Source organism: Perognathus longimembris, chromosome 20 (genome assembly GCF_023159225.1).
Source record: "Perognathus longimembris pacificus isolate PPM17 chromosome 20, ASM2315922v1, whole genome shotgun sequence".
Classification (NCBI taxonomy): domain Eukaryota; kingdom Metazoa; phylum Chordata; class Mammalia; order Rodentia; family Heteromyidae; genus Perognathus; species Perognathus longimembris.
The window spans coordinates 16,932,117-16,954,443 of NC_063180.1; the positions used below are offsets into that span (position 1 = coordinate 16,932,117).

At 44.1% G+C, this 22,327-nt stretch overlaps 1 protein-coding gene across 1 annotated transcript in view; it reads left to right on the top strand.

Moving 5' to 3' along the window:
- Positions 1-711: 711 nt before the first annotated feature.
- LOC125367958 (zinc finger protein 420-like) overlaps positions 712-22,327 on the top strand; it is a 35,289-nt gene continuing 13,673 nt past the window's right edge. The window contains 5 exon segments of the mRNA XM_048368727.1: positions 712-1,557; positions 4,577-4,636; positions 5,300-5,426; positions 8,629-9,577; positions 20,516-21,615. Coding sequence (XP_048224684.1) covers positions 4,598-4,636; positions 5,300-5,426; positions 8,629-9,577; positions 20,516-21,615 — 2,215 coding nt within the window. The 5' untranslated portion in view covers positions 712-1,557; positions 4,577-4,597.

Here is a 22,327-nt window from a genome sequence, read left to right on the forward strand (position 1 = left end):
ATAGAATCAGAAGTGGCGCTGTGGCTCTTGTGGTAGAGTGCTAGCCTTGAGCAAAAAGAAGCCAGAGACAGTCCTCAGGCCCTGAGTCCCAAGCCCCAACACTGGCAAAGTATAAAAGGGGGCTGGGGGAGGTTGTCTGAATTGTGACCCAGCAAGATAAAAGATACTTACTGCAATTTACATCTGAATACCTTTTTCTCATTAGAAAGATTCCATGATGATATGATGGCACATTCTTGTAAACCCAGCACTCTGAAGGCTGAGTAATTGTAGAATTTGAGGCCAATCTTGTTTACATTATCTATTGTTTGAGGTCATACCTCAAAAAAACAAAATACTCATTTGGTAAAATGTTTTAATCTGGCTTGTGGGAACACATAATATGTTTTTCTTAAAACAATGGCGGCTTGTGACCCTAGCTATTCAGATGGAGGATTATGGTTCACAGCTAGCTTGAGCAATAAAGTCTGTACGACTTATTAGCCAGCAAAAACACAGGTGAAAGTGTCACAAGTGGTATAATGCCATCTTTGAGTGGAAAGGCTAAGGGACAGTGCCCAGGCCCTGAGTTCAAACCCCTCGTACTGGTACACACACACAGATACACATAAGATATTTTCAACCTCTTCAGATGTGTTTCGGAGCACATCGTATAATATAAAAATGTCTCCATAGTCTGTGTTCTTTTCCTATCTAGTAAACACATGTATCTTTGGAGTGCAGAGAAATCCAAATGAGAAAGCGTTTTGCCCTTTTTCTAAACTTGACACAATAGGATTTAAATTATGGAAGCATTAGAGAGAAGGGATAATTTGGTATTGTGAGACTGGAGAGTAGAGTGATACGTCGCCACTTTTCTATTCCAGCCACCATTCCAGTTGTCAGTATACTTTCATATATTTGGGAGTGACATGTTCTGTGAATTATTCCTCTTTTCCTGAGACAAGTTTCGCCAAGCCTTCTGGCACAAAACACCGAGTCAGATTCATCCCGGACAGAATCCCCACCTGCGCTCGTCTTGGGTTCCAATAGCACTTAAGGAAGCCCGGTGTGTGCCAAGCCTGTTGCCATTTGAACGAGTCTACCGCTTTCCTTGGTCTGAACTACCTTTCCCAGAAGGTTCAGCGGCTCGAGTTCTCTTCACGCGAGAGCTTTTCCCGGCAGCTGTCGCACTTGTACGGGTAGCACAGAGGATCCGAAACGTTACAGGCTGGGGAAAGGCCTTCTGTGGGAACTGACTGGCGGCTGGTTGAGGATTCCGAGAAGCTTTCAGGGTAGGGCTCACTGAAAGGTGAAACCTTCAAGGTGCGTTTCTGCGTGGGGTTTTTTTCCTTTCGGCGGTGCTGTAGCTAACGGCTGGTAGCAATCTTGAAGCGTGGGGGCCATCTTGTTCGCTTCGGTCCCGCGTGGGACTACGTTTCCCAGGAGACTCCCCTCGGCATCTCGCGGTAATTCAGCCTCGAAGTCACGCGCTGGCGGGACCTTCGTGCTTTCCCCTCCAAGTGCGGGAGTGCCGAGGAGGGTTTGTGCTGTTTGGGGGAGCGTGTAGGGCCGGAGGTGAGGCACAGCTCCGGGAGGGCGGTACCCGCTCCGGAGCCTGGGGGTTTGTGTAGCGCGAGAGTGGAGATGGCAGCCGTGCTACCGTGCGCGGTGGTTTGAGATGAGCGTTTAAGTAATCGATGACTATTTGGAATGTTAACACAGTGTGCAGACCCTATGCTGTGTGGGGGGAGGGGGGAGCGAGGGAGGAAGGGAGAGAAAAAGGGAGGGAGAGAGACTGAGAGACTTGAACCCTGTGCGGCATTGTACGAGGATGTGGGAAAATTGTGACTCGGGTGTTCTGGTGTTTGCCTGGTGGTGGTGAGTGAATGTGTGCCCACGGGGCTACGTGCAGCTGGTGGGAACACTGTGAATAGTTTTACGGCTTGATTGTATTTATCTGTGTGATGGGTGTGAGTTTGTGGTGCCTGGAATGGTGCATGTGATTGTGAGGCGGTTACAAGCTCACCAGTCCATTTTGTGTCCCTGCGTGTGTGACCCTGTTCCTTCCAATACATGACACTCCATGTGAGTGTGGGTATTCTGTAGCTGAATACTTCATCATTGTGTTGTGTCTGTGGTGTTCGTGACGTTATATTGCTTCTCTAAACCTCTGTGCACACTAAATACAGTTTTTCCCCAGTTTAGAACTTCCCGTGAACACTGACATACTGTTGTCCTTAGTAATACTTTGGAAACAATATTGGTAAAACTCATTCATATTAGATGTAATAGAGCTTCATTGAATTTCTTTGATATGTTGTATCTCAGGCTTTGACACGTAAGTCACAAGAGTCCATGAGACTCTTGTGTCCAATAAACTACTCAGAAAAATCCAGATTGATTCCTCAGTACCACCTAAACAGAAAAAAAAAACGGAAGTTCCACTGAGGCTCAAGTGGTAGAGTGCTAGCTTGAGCAAAAAGAAGCTCAGGGACAGTGCCTAGACCCTGAGTTCAAGATCTAGGACTGGCAACACACACACACACACACACACACACACACACACACAAGTCTAAGTATCTTGGGATGGGAATATGGCCAGGAAGTTTAGTATCTTAAATATGCAGACATGTAAAAACACCTTAGGTCATTGTCAAGAAATTTGCCATAGTTAGGGAAGGTGGCACATACCTATAATTCCAGTATTCTGGAAGTTAAGTCAGGAAGATTATGAGTTTAAGGCTAGCTTGGAATACATAGATACTAGAAGTTTCTTTCATGCCTTTTCTGTATATACCATCACAAAAATATGTGTATATATATATAATCACAAATATAGTGTTACTATATATCATATATAAAATAACTTTTTTTTTTTTTTTTTTTTTGCCAGGTCTGGGGTTTTAACTCAGGGCCTGGGCACTGTTCCTGAGCTTTTGCTCACAGCTAGCACTCTACCACTGGAACTACAGCACCACTTCCAGGATTTTCTGTTTATGTAGTACTGATGAATCAAACCCAAGGCTTTATGCATGCTAGACAAGCCCTCTACCACTAAGCCACCTTCCCAGCCCCTAAAATATCATTTTATATATGATACATATGTGATGATAGTGGAGCTTGAACTCTCAGCCTTATGCTCTCAGCTTTTATGTTCAAAGCTGGTCCTCTACCACTAGAGCAATGCCTCCTTCCAGATTTTTACTAGTTAATTGGAAATAAGTTTCTCAAATTTGTTTGCTCAATTTGGCTTTGAAACTTGGTTCTCAGTTCTCAGCTTCCTGAGTAGCTAGGCCAGGCCTTGAGACCTGATGGGAAATCCAAGCCTATTGCAAACTGAATTGACCAAAGTATGTCAAAACTTAAAATGTATAGTCGTTGAGCAACTATGTTTCATAATAAACCATTTAGAATTGTTGAATGCCACAAAGGTTATGGTACATGCTTAAGGCTACTCATTACATTATTTGTTACAGTGAACAACTGGAAACAATCCAGTTAATCTTTGGCTACAGATTGCTTAAGGACATTAAGCAGATCCATTTAATGAAATGAGGTTGGTTGGAGGGGTAGCTCAGTTGATACTGTCCCAGCTAATGAGCAAAGCATCAGGTACCAAATTCAAGTTCCAGTCTCTCAACAACAAAAAATTAGGCATTTAATTTTTTATTATTATAAAAGGAGATGTACAAAGGGGTTAAAGTTACATGAGTCAGGTAAAGAGTACATTTCCTTTTGGACAGTGTTACCCATTCCCTCCCAGCTTTTCTAATGTGAGACATTTTAAAAGACAGTTATATATCATAGTATTTACTACTTGGCATTTACTCTAAGATTTATTAAATAAAATGGCATTGTCTATGGCAGTATATATTATATGCCATAGGGTTACATGTGTGTGAATAAATCTGTGTGTATATAAACATTCTCCTAATCATGTCCATGCTGCTCAAATGTATCCTGTTCCAGTCCAAAGATTCTTCAGTTAGGGATAAGAGATTTGCTTGCTCTGGACATCACCTTGATAATAAAATAAATTTTTTTTTGGCCAGTCCTGGGCCTTGGACTCAGGGCTGAGCACTGTCCCTGGCTTCTTTTTACTCAAGGCTAGCACTCTGCCACTTGATTCACAGCGCCACTTCTGGCCGTTTTCTAAATATGTGGTGCTGGGGAATCAAACCCAGGGCTTCATATATGTGAGTCAAGCACTCTTGCCACTAGGCCATATTCCCAGCTCCAATAAAATAAAATTTTAAAAAATAAAAAAAAATGAGAGAGAGACTTGGGCTGGGAATGTGGCTTAGTAGTAGAGTGCTAGCCTAGCATGCAGGAAGCCCTAGGTTCGGTTCCTCAGTACCACATACACAGAAAAAGCCTGAAGTGGTGCTGTGGCTCAAGTGGTAGGGTGCTAGTCTTGAGCAAAAAAGCAGCCAGGGACACAGAGAGAGAGAGAGACTTGCCTGTTCTTACAGATAACTCTCAGGGGTGTGTGTGTGTGCGTGCACATACATGCACACACGTGTGTTGGGAGTAAAATAATTCTGAAAGCTGACAGTCAATTAAGATCTCCTTTATCTTCCTTTACCTCTCACAGCCCTGCCCTTTTCCAAAAAGAATGCTCAGGAACAACGTAAACGCCAAAGCCATGTCGCAGGTAAGGCACTGTTGTTTTATGTTCAAAAATATATATTTCCCCACTCCAGATACTGAGGTTTGAACTCAGTACTTGCTTGGTAGGCATTATATCCCTGAGAAATGCATGTGCCCTCTCCTCCACCTGCCCCAGCCCAGAGAGTCATTTTTACCTCATAAACATTTCGTTTCCTCATCATGATCCTTTTTTTGTATTTGCAAAAAAAGAGAGCAAAGTACACAAAAGCCTTTTTCAACAGTTTAGTTATACATAGTGTCAAAAAACTTACCCTTGAGTAGACCAAGTCAAACTTTTCTATTGGTAGATAGATGAATGGATTGATTGATTGTGCTGATAGAGTTTGAACTCGGTCTGGGCACTGTCCTTTAGGTTTGTGTGTGTATCCTCAAGGCTGATGCTCTATCCCTTGAGCTAGAACTCCATTTCTGGCTTTTTGGTGATTAATTAGATATAAAATTCTCATGTGCTTCTTTGCCCAAGCTTGCTTCAAACTGCAATCTTCCTCATCTTACTCTCCTGATGGGCTAGTAGATTAGAGGCGTGAGCCACCTAGTACATCCATTTATCCTCCTGGCATTTCATTTCCTCTACCTAAATTGTGTTCTCTGTCTTTCTTATTCAAAGTCACTTCATTAATCAAATCATACATGGTTGTTATTCCAGGAGGCAATAGTGTTCAGTGATGTGTCCATAGACTTTTCTCAGGAGGAGTGGGAATGCCTAACTGATGGTCAGAGAGATTTATACAGAGACGTGATGCTTGAGACCTACAGCATCCTGGTTTCCATGGGTAAGGATGTCTGTTCATAACCCTACACGTTTGGCTCTCGGGAGGCCTTCAAATGCAAAATGCTCACTACCAGTTGAAAAACCAGGTGGAAGCCAGGTGCTGATGGCTCATGCTTATAATCCTAGCTACTCAAGGAGGCTGAGATGTGAGCATCATCTTCAAAGCCAGCCTGAGCAGGAAAGCCTGTGAGAATGTTATTTCCAAAAGCTGGAAGTGGAGCTGTGGCTCAAGTAGTCTAAAGTGCCAGTCTTGAATAGCTCAGGGATAGTGCCCTGGCCCAGAGTTCAAGCTTCCGTACCAGCACAAAGACAAACAAAAAAAAGTTGCAGTTCATCATGTTCCCACAAGAGTGCTCTAAACATTTTAGAGTTAGCAAAAAAAAAGTTGCCCCATTGAGATATGGAAGACATTTGAAATCTAGTTTGGTCTATCAGTCTGTTGTACTTCTCTTTGTCTCTTTTTGTAATGTTGTCTTTCTTTCTCTTGGGGTTGTTTGTGGGGCTTGAACTCAGGGCCTGGTGCTGTCCCTAAGCTTTTCTGCTCAGGGCTAACATTCTACCACTTTGAGCCAAAGCTTCATTTCTGGTTTTCTGGTGGTGAATTGGAGATAAGTCTCATGGACTTTTCTGCGCCAGTTGGCTTTGAACCACGATCCTCAGATCTGAGCCTCCTGATTAGCTAGGATTACAGGTGTGAGCCACCAGGGCCCAGCATTACTCTCTATACAAAGGAGGAAATGGATTTGAATTCTGAGGCACTGTCATTACATATTCCTCTCATTACTTTTTGTGTATGTGTTGTGTGTCAGTCTGGGGGCTTAAACTCAGAGCCTGGGTACTGTCCCTGAGCTTTTCTGTTCAAGGTTAGTGCTCTACCACTTTGAGCCACAGCACTATTTCTGGCTTTTTGACAGTTAATTGGAGATAAGTATTCCATGGATTTTCCTGCCAAGGCTGGCTTTGAACCATGATCCTCAGATCTCAGCCTCCTGAGCAGCTGGGATCCCAGGTGTGAGCTCCTAGGAGGCTCCTAGTTCATGACTTCTTTTGTCAGCAGGACATTCCATCTCGAAACCCCTTGTTATCCTGTACTTGGAGCAAGGGAAGGAGCCTTGGTTGGATGATGGAGAGCTGACAAGAGGCCAGTGGTCAGGTAAGTGAAGCTTGACAGGATCCAGCCCAGATGATTAGTTGAGAAACCACTTCTTTGTGATGCTATCCAGGAAACATCCCTTAAAGTCTTCAGTTCTATTGTCAAATATAGGAACTTCCTCACAGGAGTTCTCAAATGAACTTACTAGCTTTTGCTCTTATCCATCACCCCTTGCCAGCTTTTCTTTTCTTGCTGAGCTGGCTCCTCCTCCACCCTGTCTGTGCTTTTACTCTCTTCCCTTAGTTTGGAGCCAGCTTTGGATCCTCTCCAGGCTCTCATCCTCTTTTTTTTTTTTTTTTTTTTTTGGCCAGTCCTGGGCCTTGGACTCAGGGCCTGAGCACTGTCCCTGGCTTCTTCCCGCTCAAGGCTAGCACTCTGCCACTTGAGCCACAGCGCCGCTTCTGGCCGTTTTCTGTATATGTGGTGCTGGGGAATCGAACCTAGAGCCTCGTGTATCCGAGGCAGGCACTCTTGCCACTAGGCTATATCCCCAGCCCTCTCATCCTCTTTTAGAGCTAATCTTTTTTTTTTTCTTTTCTTTTGTGTAAGTGTGACAGTACTGAGCCTTGAACTCAGGTCTTGCTCTTGCTTAGCTTTTTTCTTTTTTTTTTAATTGGTCATGGGGCTTGAAGTCTAGGCCTGGATGCTGTCCCTGAGCTTTTCAGCTCAAGGCTAGCACTCTACCACTTGAACCACAGTACCACTTCTGGTTTTCTGATGGTTCACTGGAGTTAAGAGGCTCATGGCTTTTCCTGCCGAGGCTGGCTTTGAACTTTGATACTCAGATCTCAGCCTCCTGAGTAGCTAGGATTACAAGCGTAAGCCACCAGGTGCCCGGCTGCTTAGCTTTTCTCATTCAAGGCTCTTGATTGAGCCACAGATTTACTTCCAAGACTTTGTTTACACTGATACTAACTTCGATCCTCAAATCTGAGACTCTTGAGTGGCTAGGATTGCAGTTATGAGCCAACAGCGCTTGGCTAGTTGCTTTGATTGCTACCATTTGATTGCTGGCAATTTCAGTGAAAATGTGATTTAAGGTGTTGATTTTTATTTTGCCCTCTACTTTGACAATAAAGATTTAACACCTATGGGCTGGGAATATAGCCTAGTGGCAAGAATGCTTGCCTCATATACATGAAGCCCTGGGTTCGATTCCTCAGCACCACATATATAGAAAACGGCCAGAAGTGGCACTGTGGCTCAAGTGGCAGAGTGCTAGCCTTGAGCAAAAAGAAGTCAGGGACAGTGCTCAAGCCCTAGGACTGGCACACACACACAAAAAAAAAAAGATTATTAACACCTTGTAGCTATCAGAGGAATGTTGCAGCATAGGTTTTGATCTGATGACTTAATACAATTTTATGTATTTTCTTATTTCAGTATTTATCCACAATAATAGCTAGTATATATTGTATACTTGACAGCTTTTTGTGGGCTTTTCCCCCCTATGACCTCTTCTCTTTTTTTTTTTTTTTCCCCTAGTCCTGGGGCTTGGACTGAGGGCCTGAGCACTGTCCCTGGCTTGTTTTTGCTCAAGGCTAGCACTCTGCCACTTGATCCACAGTGCCTCTTCTGGCCTTTTCTATATATGTGGTGCTGAGAAATTGAACCCAGGGCTTCATGTATACGAGGCAAGCACTCTTGCCACTAGGCCATATTCCCAGCCTCTTCTCTTTTTATCTTTTTTAAAAAAATTCAAATTACTCATTCCTCTCCCTTTTTTCATGTCAGTACTCGGCCTTGAACTCAATGCCTTTTCCTCTTGCTAAAGCTTTTCCTGTAAGGCAAGAAATGTATAACTTGAGCTGCCACTGGAAATACAGGTTTTGGGGTTTTTTTTGGCTGGCTAATTGGACCTAGGATTCTCAGATTTGTTTGTTCAGGGCTTGCTTCAAATAGTTGATCTACACATCTCAGCCTCCTGGGTAGTTAGGACTACAGGTGTGAGCTGAAACTTAGTACCTGGCTAATTTTCCCATATCGATTAAAGTTGCACTCCTCCTAAATAACAAAACTCTTAAGTGACTGCCTTCATTCTCTCTTTCAGTCTTGGAATCACAATGTGAAACCGAGAAATTGCTTCTGCAGAAGGAAATTTGTGAAGTAGAATTATCCCCGTGGGAACTCATGGGAAAACTTGCAAAAGGTGACCTTTCAGGCTCAGGTTTCCAAGATGACTGGGAATGTAATGGCCATGTGGAGAAGCACCATGGCTCCCAGATGAGGTATTTCAGTGAACTTATAATCACTCCTGAAGACTTGCCCTCTTTCAGTCAGCATCCATCCTTCACGCTCCAGCACATCATTAAGAATAAGGAGAAATACTGTGCCAAGAAAGAAAACAGGAAAACCTTTAGACCTGGCTCACACCTGACTTCCCATGAGATAATTCATACCATGGACAAGCCCTATGAATGCAAGGAATGTGGCAAGGCCTTTAGACACCCCTCAAGACTAGCTCATCACGAGAAAATTCACACTGGCAAGAAACCCTTTGAATGTAAAGAATGTGGGAAAACCTTTATTTGTGGCTCTGACCTCACTCGACATCACCGGATTCACACTGGGGAGAAACCCTATGAATGTAAGGAATGTGGAAAGGCTTTCAGTAGTGGTTCTAATTTTACTCGTCATCAGCGAATCCACACTGGTGAGAAGCCCTATGAATGTAAAGAATGTGGAAAGGCTTTCAGTAGTGGATCAAATTTTACTCAGCATCAGAGAATTCACACTGGAGAGAAGCCCTATGAATGTAAAGAATGTGGGAACGCCTTTAGTCAGAGTTCTCAACTTATTAAACATCAGAGGATCCATACAGGTGAGAAGCCCTATGAATGTAAGCAGTGTGAAAAGGCTTTTCGTTCTGGTTCTGATCTTACTCGACATCAGAGGATTCATACGGGAGAGAAACCCTATGAGTGTAAGATATGTGGGAAGGCTTATTCTCAGAGTTCACAGCTGATTAGCCATCATCGAGTCCATACCAGTGAGAAACCGTATGAATACAGAGAATGTAAGAAAAACTTTGATTATGGCTCACAACTTCTCCAACATCAAAATTTGTACTGGTAATAAGACAGCACATGAATTTATGTCACTGTAAGTAAAGCTTATCTTTCCATCATGGGAAGGTTCAGAGCAATTCCATCTCAGAGAATTTGTGTTTCTAATAATTCCTTTAGATAGATGAATCTAAAAACATTTTACTTGTTGAATACAGCTTATTCAGCTGAAGAAAACTGTGTTGGGAAAACACACATTTAATAGAATATATTTTAGAAGTTTTGTAATACAAATTTATACTTCTGTTGATGTTTGTCTAACAATTTTTTTATTTTTATTTTTTTGCCAGTCCTGGTGCTTGACCTCGGCCTGGGCACTGTCCCTGGCTTCTTTTTGCTCAAGGCTAGCACTCTACCACTTGAGCCACAGCGCCACTTCTGGCTTTTTCTATATATGTGGTGCTGAAGAATGGAACCCAGGGCTTCATGTATACAAGGGAAGCACTTTACCATTAGGCCATATTCCCAGCCCCCAGTCTAACAAATATTTTTAAAAAGACACTTTGACCCTTCTTTCTCTCTCTCTTTCTTTCTTCCTTCCTTTTTTTTTCTTTCTCTCTTTCTCTTTCTTTCTTTCCCTCCTTCCCTCCCTCCCTTCCTGTCTGTCTTTCTTTCTCCCCCTTTTTTCTTCTTTCTTTTTTGTGCCAGTCCTGGGGCTTGAACTCGGCCTGGACACTGTCCCTGAGCTTCTTTTTTGCTCAAAGCTGGCACTCTATCACTTGAGCCACAGCACCACTTCTGGCTTTTTCTGTGTATGTGGTACTGAGGAATCAAACCCAGGGCTTCATGTATGCTAGGAAAGCACTCTACCACTAAGCTACATTCCCAGCCCTAACCTTTTCATTTTTATTTAATTTTTGGTGATACTGGGATTTGAAAAGAAGGCCTTGTGCTTTGTTAGGCAAGCACTTTACCAGTGAGCTTCACCACCAGCCTCCTTCTAACCTTTTCAAAAATCAGAAGAGTCATGCAAAAATAAAAACTTATAGTTGCCATTTTTGTTTTTTTTCTGTGAATTTCTTGTAACTGTTGTATTGACATTTTAACCCATCTTGAATTTATGTGTAATTTATACTGTAAACGGTGTCTCTTTTCATCATGGTTTGTAAAAATATTTAAAAAGAAAAATAACCGGGAGACTGGTTTTGGTTTTGCACTGGGGCTTGAACTCAGGGCCTGGACACTGTTTCTTAGCTTTTCTCTTAAGGCTGGTGCTCCAACACTTCAACCACAGCTCTACTTCTGGCTTTTAGCTGGTTAACTGAGTCTCACAGACTTTCCTGCCTGAGCTGGCTTCAAATCTTGATCCTCAGATCTCAGCTTTCTGAGTAGTTAGGATTACAGGTATGAGCTTTGTAATTTTTAAAGATGGCTTATTTTTGCTCTATACAAAATTCTGTAGTTTCTTTGTAAGAATATTCTTGAACAACTCTCCACATAGTAAAGCTGCTAGAATCTGTAATCATAATGTTGTCTTATTGGCTACTGTAATATGGCTTTATTAACTCCCACTCATCCTATTGGCTACTGTAATAACTCTTTAAACCCCCCCACCCACCCACCCACTGGTGGGCATTGGAGTTTCTTTTGGCTGTTTGGCACTATGCATGCTAAAATGTAGTTAAGGATATACTCCACTGTCCTCTTCTTTCTCCCTAAGTGAATCTTTGTACTAGATCTTTTCCAACTACAGAAATATGGCATGAATATATTTCCCTCCTTGGAGGAAACTAACCCTATATTTCCACTGGGAACAATGGTCTTTATATTGGTTAATATAAAATTGCAGCAGATTTATTCAATATTTTAGGCTTCATGTGCCATTTTGTCTGGTTAATTCTGTCCTTGTAACTCAAATACAACCACTATTAAGATACTGGCTATGTTCCAAGAAATCTTTATAAATAATATAAATGAACTATAAATTTGAAAGGTGTAAGCAGAAGGATTGTGAGTTCAAGGCCAACCTAGGGAACATGGTGAGACTTTGTCTTGCTCTAGACATACTGCTTCTCTTTTATTTACTTTGGCAGTATTAGGAATAAAACTCAAGAGCCTTCTTGCTCTCTAGGTCACACCTCCAGACCAACAATAATTTTTTTCTTATTTTAGAGCTTCTTAAATGACTTTAGTCTAGAGCTTCTCAACAAGTCATCTTAATCTAAGAATTGGGAAAGAATTAAATCAAGTAGTCCATAACATGGGTTACTTTAAAAATCTTATTCTGCAATTCTTTTCCACAACGAACCTTTTAAAAAAATAAAATAAGCACACAATTTTCTTTCCAGATCGTTTTTCCTTCCCATCAGTATAGGTTTGAGTCAGATTTGGGGTAAGTGAAGCTCATATTAAAACATCCAGATAGTCACAGCCCTGCAGGAACACACCAGAATGGTCACATATTTCAAAGACACACACTGAATGACTCAGATCCAAGGTCTCCAAAGAAAGATACACAAAGGAAAACACATCTAGTGAAACCTTCCATAGACTGGGAGCAGTAGCTCACGCTATAGTAGAGGTTTTTGGTGTGTGCCCACACGCTTGGCTGTCAGTCCTGTCTGGCCTGGGCACTGTCCTTTGGCATTTTCACTCAAGGCTGGCACTCTACCACTTGTCACAGCTCCACCCTCAGCTTTTTGCTGGTTAATTGGAGCTAATTCTCTCCCAGACTTTCCTGCCCTAGGATAGCCCCAGCACCAGATTTTTATTTCTGACATCTTGTGTTTCAGAATTGAGAGTTGCCCATGCCACCATCCTTCATCCCTGCTGAGGGACGAGGGAGGAATTGAGAGCTGTCTTAGCCAATGAGACCGACAGGTTCACAGTGAGGTACCCCCCTTCCCCCCCACACACACTTAGTTCCAGTCACAAGCCGAAGATCCGCACCGGCTCCACAGAGCGCGGTCCCCGTCCTTCCTCCGGCCCTGCAGGGACAGGGGATCCGAGTGCCCACTGTCACCAAGGCGGGACCACCTCCCGACTCCCAACACTGCGGAGCGCAGCCAAGCCCCGCCCCTGAGCCGGCTGCGCCTGCGCACTCGCTGCGCCCCGCTGGCCCTCCCAGCAACCTCTGCGTGCGGTCCGGTACTTTCGTTCCGCGGATCTACGAGCCGTTCCTGCTGTGGAGCTTCCGCTGTGGCTGCGCGTCGCCTAGTCACAGGCTCGGCTCGACCAGCGAAACAGCCCTGGCGACCGCATAGGAAACGCGGCCGGGTAAGAAGCGGGAGGGGAGAGACACCGCAGGCCGGAGAATTGTCGGGAGTCCCTCGCGTCCCAGCTCCGTCTGTACGAGGAGCTGTTGGTTGAAGTGCGCGCGCCGGTGGGCGTGGCACGCCTACGTATGGCGTCACCACGGGTCGGCGTCGGCGTAACAGTCGTGAGACAAAGCCGTGGTGGCCGTGGAGCGTGGAGCTCAGGGTCTTCTGTGTCGCCCCGGTGATCCCTTGAGCGCCCTGGAAATGACTCCCGGCAAAGAGGTTCAGACCCCACCTTGGGGTCAGAACGTCAGAACTGGAGTCTGGTGTCAGTGGCTCACGCCTGTAATCCCAGCCGCTCAGGAGGCTGAAATATGAGGATCACAGTTCGAAGCCAGCCTGAGCAGGAAAATCCATGAGATTCTAATCTCCAATTACCAGCCAAAAGCCAGAAGTGGAGCTGTGGCTAATGGGATTGAACACTAGACGAGCAAAAAAGCTCAGGGACAGCTCCGGCCCTGAGTTCAAGTCCCTGTATTGCAGCACTTCCTCTTCCCCCACCCACTGCCCCACACTCAAAAAGAGCTAATTGTGAGGGGAATTTTCTTGCTTTTTAAGAAGCCAAGTCAAAGCAAACAATGCTCATGCTGAAGTAGTCTAGAACACTTGTTTTCGTGTGTGTGTGTGTGTGTTTTCACGTGGGGTCCGGTTTTGAAGCTCAGGCTGGCCTCCAGCTCGCCCTCTCCTGCCTTATACTACCCTGTGTTGGGATACCAGGTCCCCAACACTGATAGACTTCTTAACCAAAACCTGCCAAACTTTTCTCTTTATGTCTAGTGAGTCCAAGCAGGCTTTCAAGACTTTAAAGGAGACTGTAGGGTTTAGAAGATGATTTAGAGGATTAGATTTATCTAAATTCGTGTGTGTGTGTGTAAGAAAGATCAACGAGAACATTAACTGGCATCATTTGGGGAAATCTTAGTTCTGTTTCTTCTTACGGATTTGTTTTCTTCTAGCTTTAGTCTCTGTGAACTTCGTGCTTCTTCTGGCAAATGAGATCCATACATTCTTAAATTCCTAAACCATGGCCCAGGTAAGTTACTATTAAGATCTTCTTTTAGAAATTATGTCATGTTAAGGTCCTATGAACAATTCTTTTGGGGCCTGAGCACTGTTCCTGGCTTCTTTTTGCTCAAGGCTAGCACTCTGCCACTTGAGCCACAGCGCCACTTCTGGCCATTTTCTGTATATGTGATGCTGGGGAATTGAACCCAGGGCCTCATGTATATGAGGCAAGCACTCTTTGCCACTAGGCCATATCCCCAGCCCCTCCTATGAACAATTCTTTGTCCTGAAACTTCCTATGTATTAGAGTCCCTCCAAAACTCTCCCAGTTTTTTCAGATCCAATGATGAATGGAACTAAATAACCCAGTCATTGCCTTAGTTTTTTCCATTGTTCGCCTATTGAACAAATCAGCATCTCTGTATTTGCTAAAAAGCTGCAATAGAACACAAATATAATTGCTTAAAGGAGATATTTGACCATTTCTTCTGCACTGATGAGGAAGGGATAGGCCCAAGCAAGCTTTTCTACATTTGTATTTTTCAATCACTTAAGACAAAATTTGCTAGTAGCTAGACTCAGCTTCAGTTAATGGTGTCTTACGATTCATGAGGATTTATAGGATGTCTTACATACAAAGAGGTCTGTAATCGTCTCTGGAAATTGATGCACATGAGGAAATGTTCCTCATATTTTAGTATGCTATTAGTAATGTCTACTGAATGTGACCTAGTAAGATTATCTCGATATATAAGTAATCACACAGACTCAGAATTATGGGGGTCCTTAAGATTTTGTTGAACCAAAGTGTGTAAGTATGCAAGAATGATTTAGTCTCAAATATCCAGACTAGTTTACAACCGGTCAAAAAAAGATTCATATATAATCTGTCAGATTAGAGATAAGTCAGTGACAGAGTACTTGCCTAGCACACCCTAGGTCTAGGTTTCATCTCCAACACCACAAGCAAACAGAAACAAATGAAGAGTCAGTCATAACAAGAAAAGAATTATCACATATGATGTACTTCTACAGTAAACTTAGATGATTTTTTTTCTTTTTTTTGGTTGGGGCTTGAATTCAGGGCCTGGACACTGTCCTTGAGCTTTTTCACTCAAAGCTAGTGCTCTACCACTTTAAACCACAGTGCCACAGGAATTCAACATATCAGCATATAAGTATAATGCATCTTGATTAGTGTCACCTCTTCCATCATTCTTCCAATTCCATCCTTCCCCTCAGGTTTCCAGTTCCGTATTCATGTGTGTACATTGAATATAATGCCTGTATTACTGGATTTGCATACCTTTCCTCTCTCTTTTCATTTCCTCATCCCCCTCCTCCCACTTTGCCTTCCCTTCCTGACAAAATATGTTTCAGCCTTCTCAAGATAATCTTGAACGTTCTGTTTTCCTGCCTGGGTCCCTAAAGTACTGAGATTTCAGGTGTCTTCCACTATGCCTTATTTGATTCTTTTAATTAATATATGGGTTATTGAGGTAGACTAGGGTATAGAAGAGACTTTGTAGGAATAGAATCCTTTAAGCACACTCGTCTCCTAACTCTGTCATGGTCTGCACGCTCATGCCTGTTTGATTTCTTCAGTGCTCCATTTCTTTCAGTATCTATTTCATGTTTATCTTTTTCCATCATTTTTTAGGGGTGATGACTCATACTGGGGATGAAATTCAGGACTCATACTTGCTAGACAGGTGTTCTTCCACTCAAGCTACACCCTCAGAACCTTTTTGCATTGGTTATTCTTTTTTTTTTTTGGCCAATCCTGGGGCTTGGACTCAGGGCCTGAGCACTGTCCCTAGCTTCCTTTTGCTCAAGGCTAGCACTCTGCCACTTGAGCCACAGCGCCCCTTCTGGTCGTTTTCTGTATATGTGGTGCTGAGGAATCGAACCCAGGGCCTCATGTATACGAGGCAAGCACTCTTGCCACTAGGCCATATTCCCAGCCCCTACTTCCAGTTTTTTTGAGTGGTTAATTGGAGATGAGACCCTCATGGGGACCTTTCTGCCCCATCTGGCTTTGAACTGATCCTCAGATTTCAGCCTTCTAAGTAGCTAGGATTACAGATGTGAGCCACCAGTGCCCAGCCTTATAAGCTTTTTTATGCTCAGACTGGCCTCAAACACCCATTCCATGATCTTCACTTCTCAAGTAGCTAGGATTATTGGCTTAAGTCACTGTACCTGGCCCTCTCCTTCCATCGTAGAACAAATGTTCTTTCAGTAACACATAGTTTTTGTCATCTCAGGGAACAGTGATGTTCAATGATGTATGCGTAGTCTTCTCTCAGGAAGAGTGGGAATCCCTGGACTTGGAACAGAAGGACTTGTATAGAGATGTGATGTTGGAGAACTACAGCAACTTGCTCTCACTGGGTAAGGCTATCTGCCTTTATTTTAATTTACTTTAATTTTTTTTATACCTGTTCTAGGGCTTGAATTCTGGGACTAGGGCACTCTTTCTAAACATCTTTTGTTCAAGGCTAGTGCTCTACCACTTGAGCTACAGCTCAATTTCCAGCTTTCTGGGTGATTAATTGTAGATAAGAGTCTCAAAGATTCTTCTGCCCATCTAGACTGTCTTTGAACTGTGGTCCTCAGATCTCAGCCTCCTGTAGTTAGGATTACACGTGTGGGCCATCAGCATCCAGTTTAGTTATCTGACTTTAGAAATTCGACTGTGTTTTCTGTAACATCACCTTTAGCCGCTGGATATTTTAGATTATATTTCAAGAAACAGTCTCATTTTTTGCTGCTTGTTCTTAAGGGAATGGTTTCAGCTGCATTGCATTGCAAATGAGCACCTGAAAAAGGAACATATACATATTGGTAATACTGGGGTTTGAACTCACAGTCTTGCAATTGCTAGGCAAGCCCTCTACCCCTTGAGCCATGCCTCCCATCCTTTTTGCTTTTAGCTGTTTTTCAGAAGAAGTCCTGGCTTGTGCCAAGGTAGGCCTCAGGACCGTGATCCTTACACCCTGATCTTTACATCTTTACTTTCCATATGTGGGATTCCAGATCTGAAATACCACTTTGAAATAGTGTTTTGTTGCATCTTTCAGTCCAAGCTGACCTTGAAATGCAGTCCTCCCACCTCTGCCTTACACTTAGCTTAGCATACAGGCATCCACAACTGTGTCTGGTCTTTATATGTATATAAATGTTAAACTCTCCTTTTCCTTCCAGTATTTTGTACCCTTAATGTTAGTATTTTAAAAGTGTTGTCAAATACCACTTGATTTTTATTTTTTTTCTAGTCCTGGGGCTTGGACTCATGGCCTGAGCACTGTCCCTGGCTTCTTTTTGCTCAAGGCTAGCACTCTGCCACTTGAGCCACAGCGCCACTTCTGGCCATTTTCCATATATGTGGTGGGAATCGAACCCAGGGCTTCATGTATGAGAGGCAAGCACTCTTGCCACTAGGCCATATTCCCAGCCCTTACCACTTGATTTGATATGATTCTGGGTTGTAGATATGGACTTGTGGCCTTGTGCTTTCTAGGCAAATGTTCTACCACCTGAGTCTTGCTTCAACCTTCCCTTCCTTCCCTTCCTTCCCTTCCTTCCCTTCCTTCCCTTCCTTCCCTTCCTTCCCTTCCTTTCCTTCCTTCCCTTCCTTCCCTTCCTTCCCTTCCTTCCCTTCCTTCCCTTCCTTCCTTCCTTCCTTCCTTCCTTCCTTCCTTCCTTCCTTCCTTTGCTGGTCCTGGGGCTTGAACTCAGGGCTTAAGGCTCTCTGTGCTCAAGGCTAGAGCTGTACCACTTGAGCCACAGTACCACTTTGTCGGGCTCGGGTCGCCTCCCCTGGCACGGGGATCAAGGCTCTACTAGGCTTCTCACAGCTCCCTTTCTCACCCTCTCCCCTAGTCACCCGACCCGCAGGCTAGGCCAGGGTGGAGTGGGGGAGTCAGTATAGACCTCAATTGCGCGGGGCCTAACGAGATAGCTTCGTGAGCAATCTGACTTATTAAAGCGGGGGCAAGGGCTAATGGCAGGAATGGACGAGGGAGGGCGGATTGGCAAGGACGCTGATAGGCTACGAGCTTGTCATATGACCCCCTCATGAGCTAACGTCACTCAGAAAGTGCCAGGCCAGGGGGAGACTGGGGGCGCATGGGCTGGCGAGAAAGTTTGGGGGCTGTTTGCAAAGCCGGTTCTTCTGGTTCCGGACCCAGAGAATTGTGGCCTGCTTCCGCATTCCCCAGGGCTGGCGGAAGGGCGGCTTCTTGGGGCGCTCCCAATGCCCATCCCCCGTCAAGTCCAAAGGCTGGACCCCAACACCACTTCTGTCCTTTTCTGTTGATGTGGTACTGAGGAATCAAACCCAGGGCTTCCTGCATGCTAGGCATCTCTCTTACCACTAAGCCACATTCTCAGCCCCCCCCCCCCCCCCACACACACACACTTTTTTTGTCAAGGGGCTTGAACTCACAGCCTGGATACTGTCCCTGAGCTTTTTTGCTCAAACTAGCACTCTGCCACTTTGAACTACAGCATTACTTCTGGTTTTCTGATAGTTTCTTAGAGAGAAGAGTCTCATGGACTTTCCTGCCTGGGCTAGCCTCGAACTGCGATCCACATATCTTAGCCTCCTGAGTAGCTAGGGTTATACATGTGAGCCATCAGTGCCCAGCTCTTTATTTTTTGAATAAGGTTTCACATTTATGCTTAGATCATCCTGGACCTTGGCCCTGTGCATAGCTGGGCTAACTGTGAACCATTACATCTAGCCTGAAATTTTTGTTCCATATTACCTTACATATTATTTTTCTTCTAAGCAGGATGCTTCATTTCGAAACCAAATGTGATTTCTATGTTGGAGCAAGGAAAAGAACCATGGAAAGTTGTGAGGAAAGGAAGAAGACAATCCCCAGGTGAGTGAGGGGCAATGGAGCTAGAGGAAGTCACCTAGCTAGTTGGGCAAGAGGCATATTCCTGCACTGCATTCCATCATTTATACAGAAAAGAGCAGACAACAAAGGAGAGTTCAGAAGGAGTAGCCACTGAGAAAAGTGGAAGCAAAAGTATATCTTTCTAGTTGGAAGAAGTAGAGAATGAGAAGTGAGAAATTCTCACTAAGGTTTTGGTAAGGTAGAGAATGCTGGAGAGCTTGTAGGGAATTATTTCAGTGGAGGCCAGATTCAATCTTGATTGGAGTAGGGAAAAGAGAGAATCATAGCAAGGTAGTGTTGCAAATGAGCCTCTGACAGCTCTGGAGGAATTGTGTATGAAGGGGAGCTGACCATGGAGATACGGGGGTCATTTAATTGCCAGTTATACTTTTTTTGTTGTTGTTTTTTGCCTTGGACTTAGGGCCTGAGCACTGTCCCTGGCTTCTTTTTTTTTTTTTTTTTCTCAAGGCTAGCACTCTGCCAACTTGAGCCACAGCACCACTCTGGCCTTTTCTATATATGTGGTGCTGAGGACTCGAACCCAGGGCTTCATGTATGTGAGGCAAGCACTCTTGCCACTAGGCCATATTCCCAGCCCTGTATTTTTTATTTTTTGTGTGCCAGTCCTAGGGCTTGAACTCAGGGATAGATCCTGTTCCTGAGCTTCATTTGCTCGAGGCTAACATTCTACCACTTGAGCCACAGCTCCACTTCAACTTTTTGATAGTTTAATTAGAGATAAGAGACTCACAGACTTTCCTACCCAAGTTGGCTTCGACCCAGAATCCTCAGATCTCAGCCTCCTGAGTAACTAGGATTATATGCATGAGCCACCAGTGCTCAGCAGGGTATTGCAAGCAGTATATTTTAGTTTATGTGCTTCTGAAAATGTCCTATAAGTGGAACAAGTTGAAGCAGCACACTGTGGGAGCGGCATCCTTGAGGTTGGGGTGAAGAAAGTAGATTGGTCAGAGTGATGGAGAGAAGAATACAGAGGAAAGTGATTTTTTTAATTTCAGATCTGAGCACTGAACTCAGGGCCTTGTGCTTGCCAGGCAAATGCCAAAGTAATTTAATAAAAAAAAAGGGGGGGGGGGGCTGGGAATACGGCCTAGTGGCAAGAGTGCTTGCCTCACATATATGAAGCCCTGAGTTCGATTCCCCAGCACCACATATATAGAAAATGGCCAGAAGTGGCGCTGTGGCTCAAGTGGCAGAGTGCTAGCCTTGAGCAAAAAGAAGCCAGGGACAGTGCTCAGGCCCTGAGTCCAAGCCCAGGACTGGCAAAAAAAAAAAAAAAAAAAAAAGTTTTAAGAAGGAGCTAGGTGCTGGTGGCTCATGTTTATAAACCTAGAAATTGGTTGAATATTACTTCTGTTGTCATTTTATTTTCACTGTAGAAATTATTTCTTGTAGCAAATAAACTGCATGTTTTTGCTTTCTTGGCTTTTTTTAGCTTTGGAGACTCAGAAGTCGTCTTCAGAAAATGACCTTTTTGAAATCAGTTTTTCTCAGTGGAAGATAATGGGAAGAATTAAAAACCACAGCCTTCAGAACCTTGTTTTACAGAAGGATCGGTATTCCAAAAGACAACTTGCAGGACAAAAGGGGCTTCCAGAGGGCTATTTGAATCAAGTGAAATTGACATCTGAAAAAGTGTCCTCTTACCAAAAGCGTCTGTCTGCTACCCCACAGCAGAGAATCCAGTTGGTGGAGAAACCCTATGAGTGCAAGGAGTGTGGGAAAGCCTTCCGAGTGCGCCAGCAACTTACTTTTCATTACAGAATTCACACAGGAGAGAAGCCCTATGAATGCAAGCAGTGTGGGATGGCCTTCAGGCAGACGGCCCACCTCACTCGACATCAGAGACTTCACTCCGGTGGGAAGCTGCATGAATGTAAGGAGTGTGGGGAGGCTTTCCTGTACGGCCCTGACCTTAGAGTCCATCAGAAAATCCATGTCGGTGAGAAACCCTACCAGTGCAAAGAATGTGGGAAGGCCTTCAGAGTGCGGGGACAACTTACTCTCCACCAGAGGATCCACACTGGGGAGAAGCCGTATGTGTGTACAGAGTGTGGAAAGGCCTTCAGGCAGTATGCACACCTTAGTCGCCACCAGAAGCTCAATACTGCAGACCGAATCTATGAATGCAAGGAATGTGGGAAGGACTTCCTGTGCGGCTCAGGCCTCCGGGTCCATCACAAACTTCATACTGGTGAGAAGCCCTATGACTGTAAAGAATGCGGGAAGGCCTTCAGAGTGCGCCAGCAGCTCACGCTCCATCAGAGGATTCATACTGGTGAGAAGCCCTACGAATGTAAGGAGTGTGGGAAAACGTTTAGTCGGGGCTATCATCTAATTCTCCATCACAGAATTCACACCGGCGAAAAGCCTTATGAGTGTAAGGAGTGCTGGAAGGCCTTTAGCCGTTACTCACAGCTCATCTCCCACCAGAGCATTCACATTGGGGTGAAGCCCTACGACTGTAAGGAGTGCGGGAAGGCCTTCCGGCTCCTCTCCCAGCTGACCCAGCATCAGAGCATTCATATTGGTGAGAAGCCCTATCAGTGTAAGGAGTGTGGCAAAGCCTTTCGGTTGCGTCAGAAGCTTACTCTGCATCAGAGCATTCACACTGGGGAAAAGCCATTTGAGTGTAAGGAATGCAGAAAGGCTTTTAGACTTAACTCTTCCCTCATTCAGCATCTGCGAATTCATTCTGGTGAGAAACCTTACGAATGTAAGGAGTGCAAAAAGGCCTTTAGACAGCATTCACACCTCACCCATCACCTGAAAATTCACAGTGTCAAGTAAGACACATTCTATGAATGTCGTAATCTTCTGCCTCACATCTGTACTTGACTCAGCCTAGGAAATTTTTGTACTACTAAAGGAATGGGATAATGTATATTACTATTGTGTTCCCCAATCTCTATTCTCAGACTTGTCTCTTCTGCATATTTGTTTAGGAAATTTTATTAATATAACAAATGTAGGACGTATACTTATCCCATTCATTTTCCTACCTATGTCATATTAAACAAAGAACTGCTCTAGGCTCTAATTCCTTCCCTGGTGAAATGGGGATATAAGACTGGCAAAGAGGCTGCCAACTCTTTGATAGTGTTTCCATAAAAGACGGAATCCTGGTCCCTCTCATGGGCAGACTGCTGGACCAGCTTCTCTGTCCAAGCTTCACTCATAGGGTTACTTCATGTCTTTGAAGTAACCCAACAGAACACTAGTACTTAGTAGGACTTAAAAAACAATGATATTGTCAAACAAGCATGGGTGCTCCATACACTCTTATCACATGAAGTGCCTATCAAAAGACAGAGCTTAGCACAGTGTTGCCTGCACAGATAGAGTTTAAGGCTAGATGAAGGCAAGCTCCAGGGGCTCCTATCTCTACTAATGAAGACAAGCTCCACGGGCTCCTATCTCTACTATACTGGCACAAAAGATAAAAAGCCACATTAAATTTGATTGCTCAGTGAGTTTGAGGCCCAATGTAA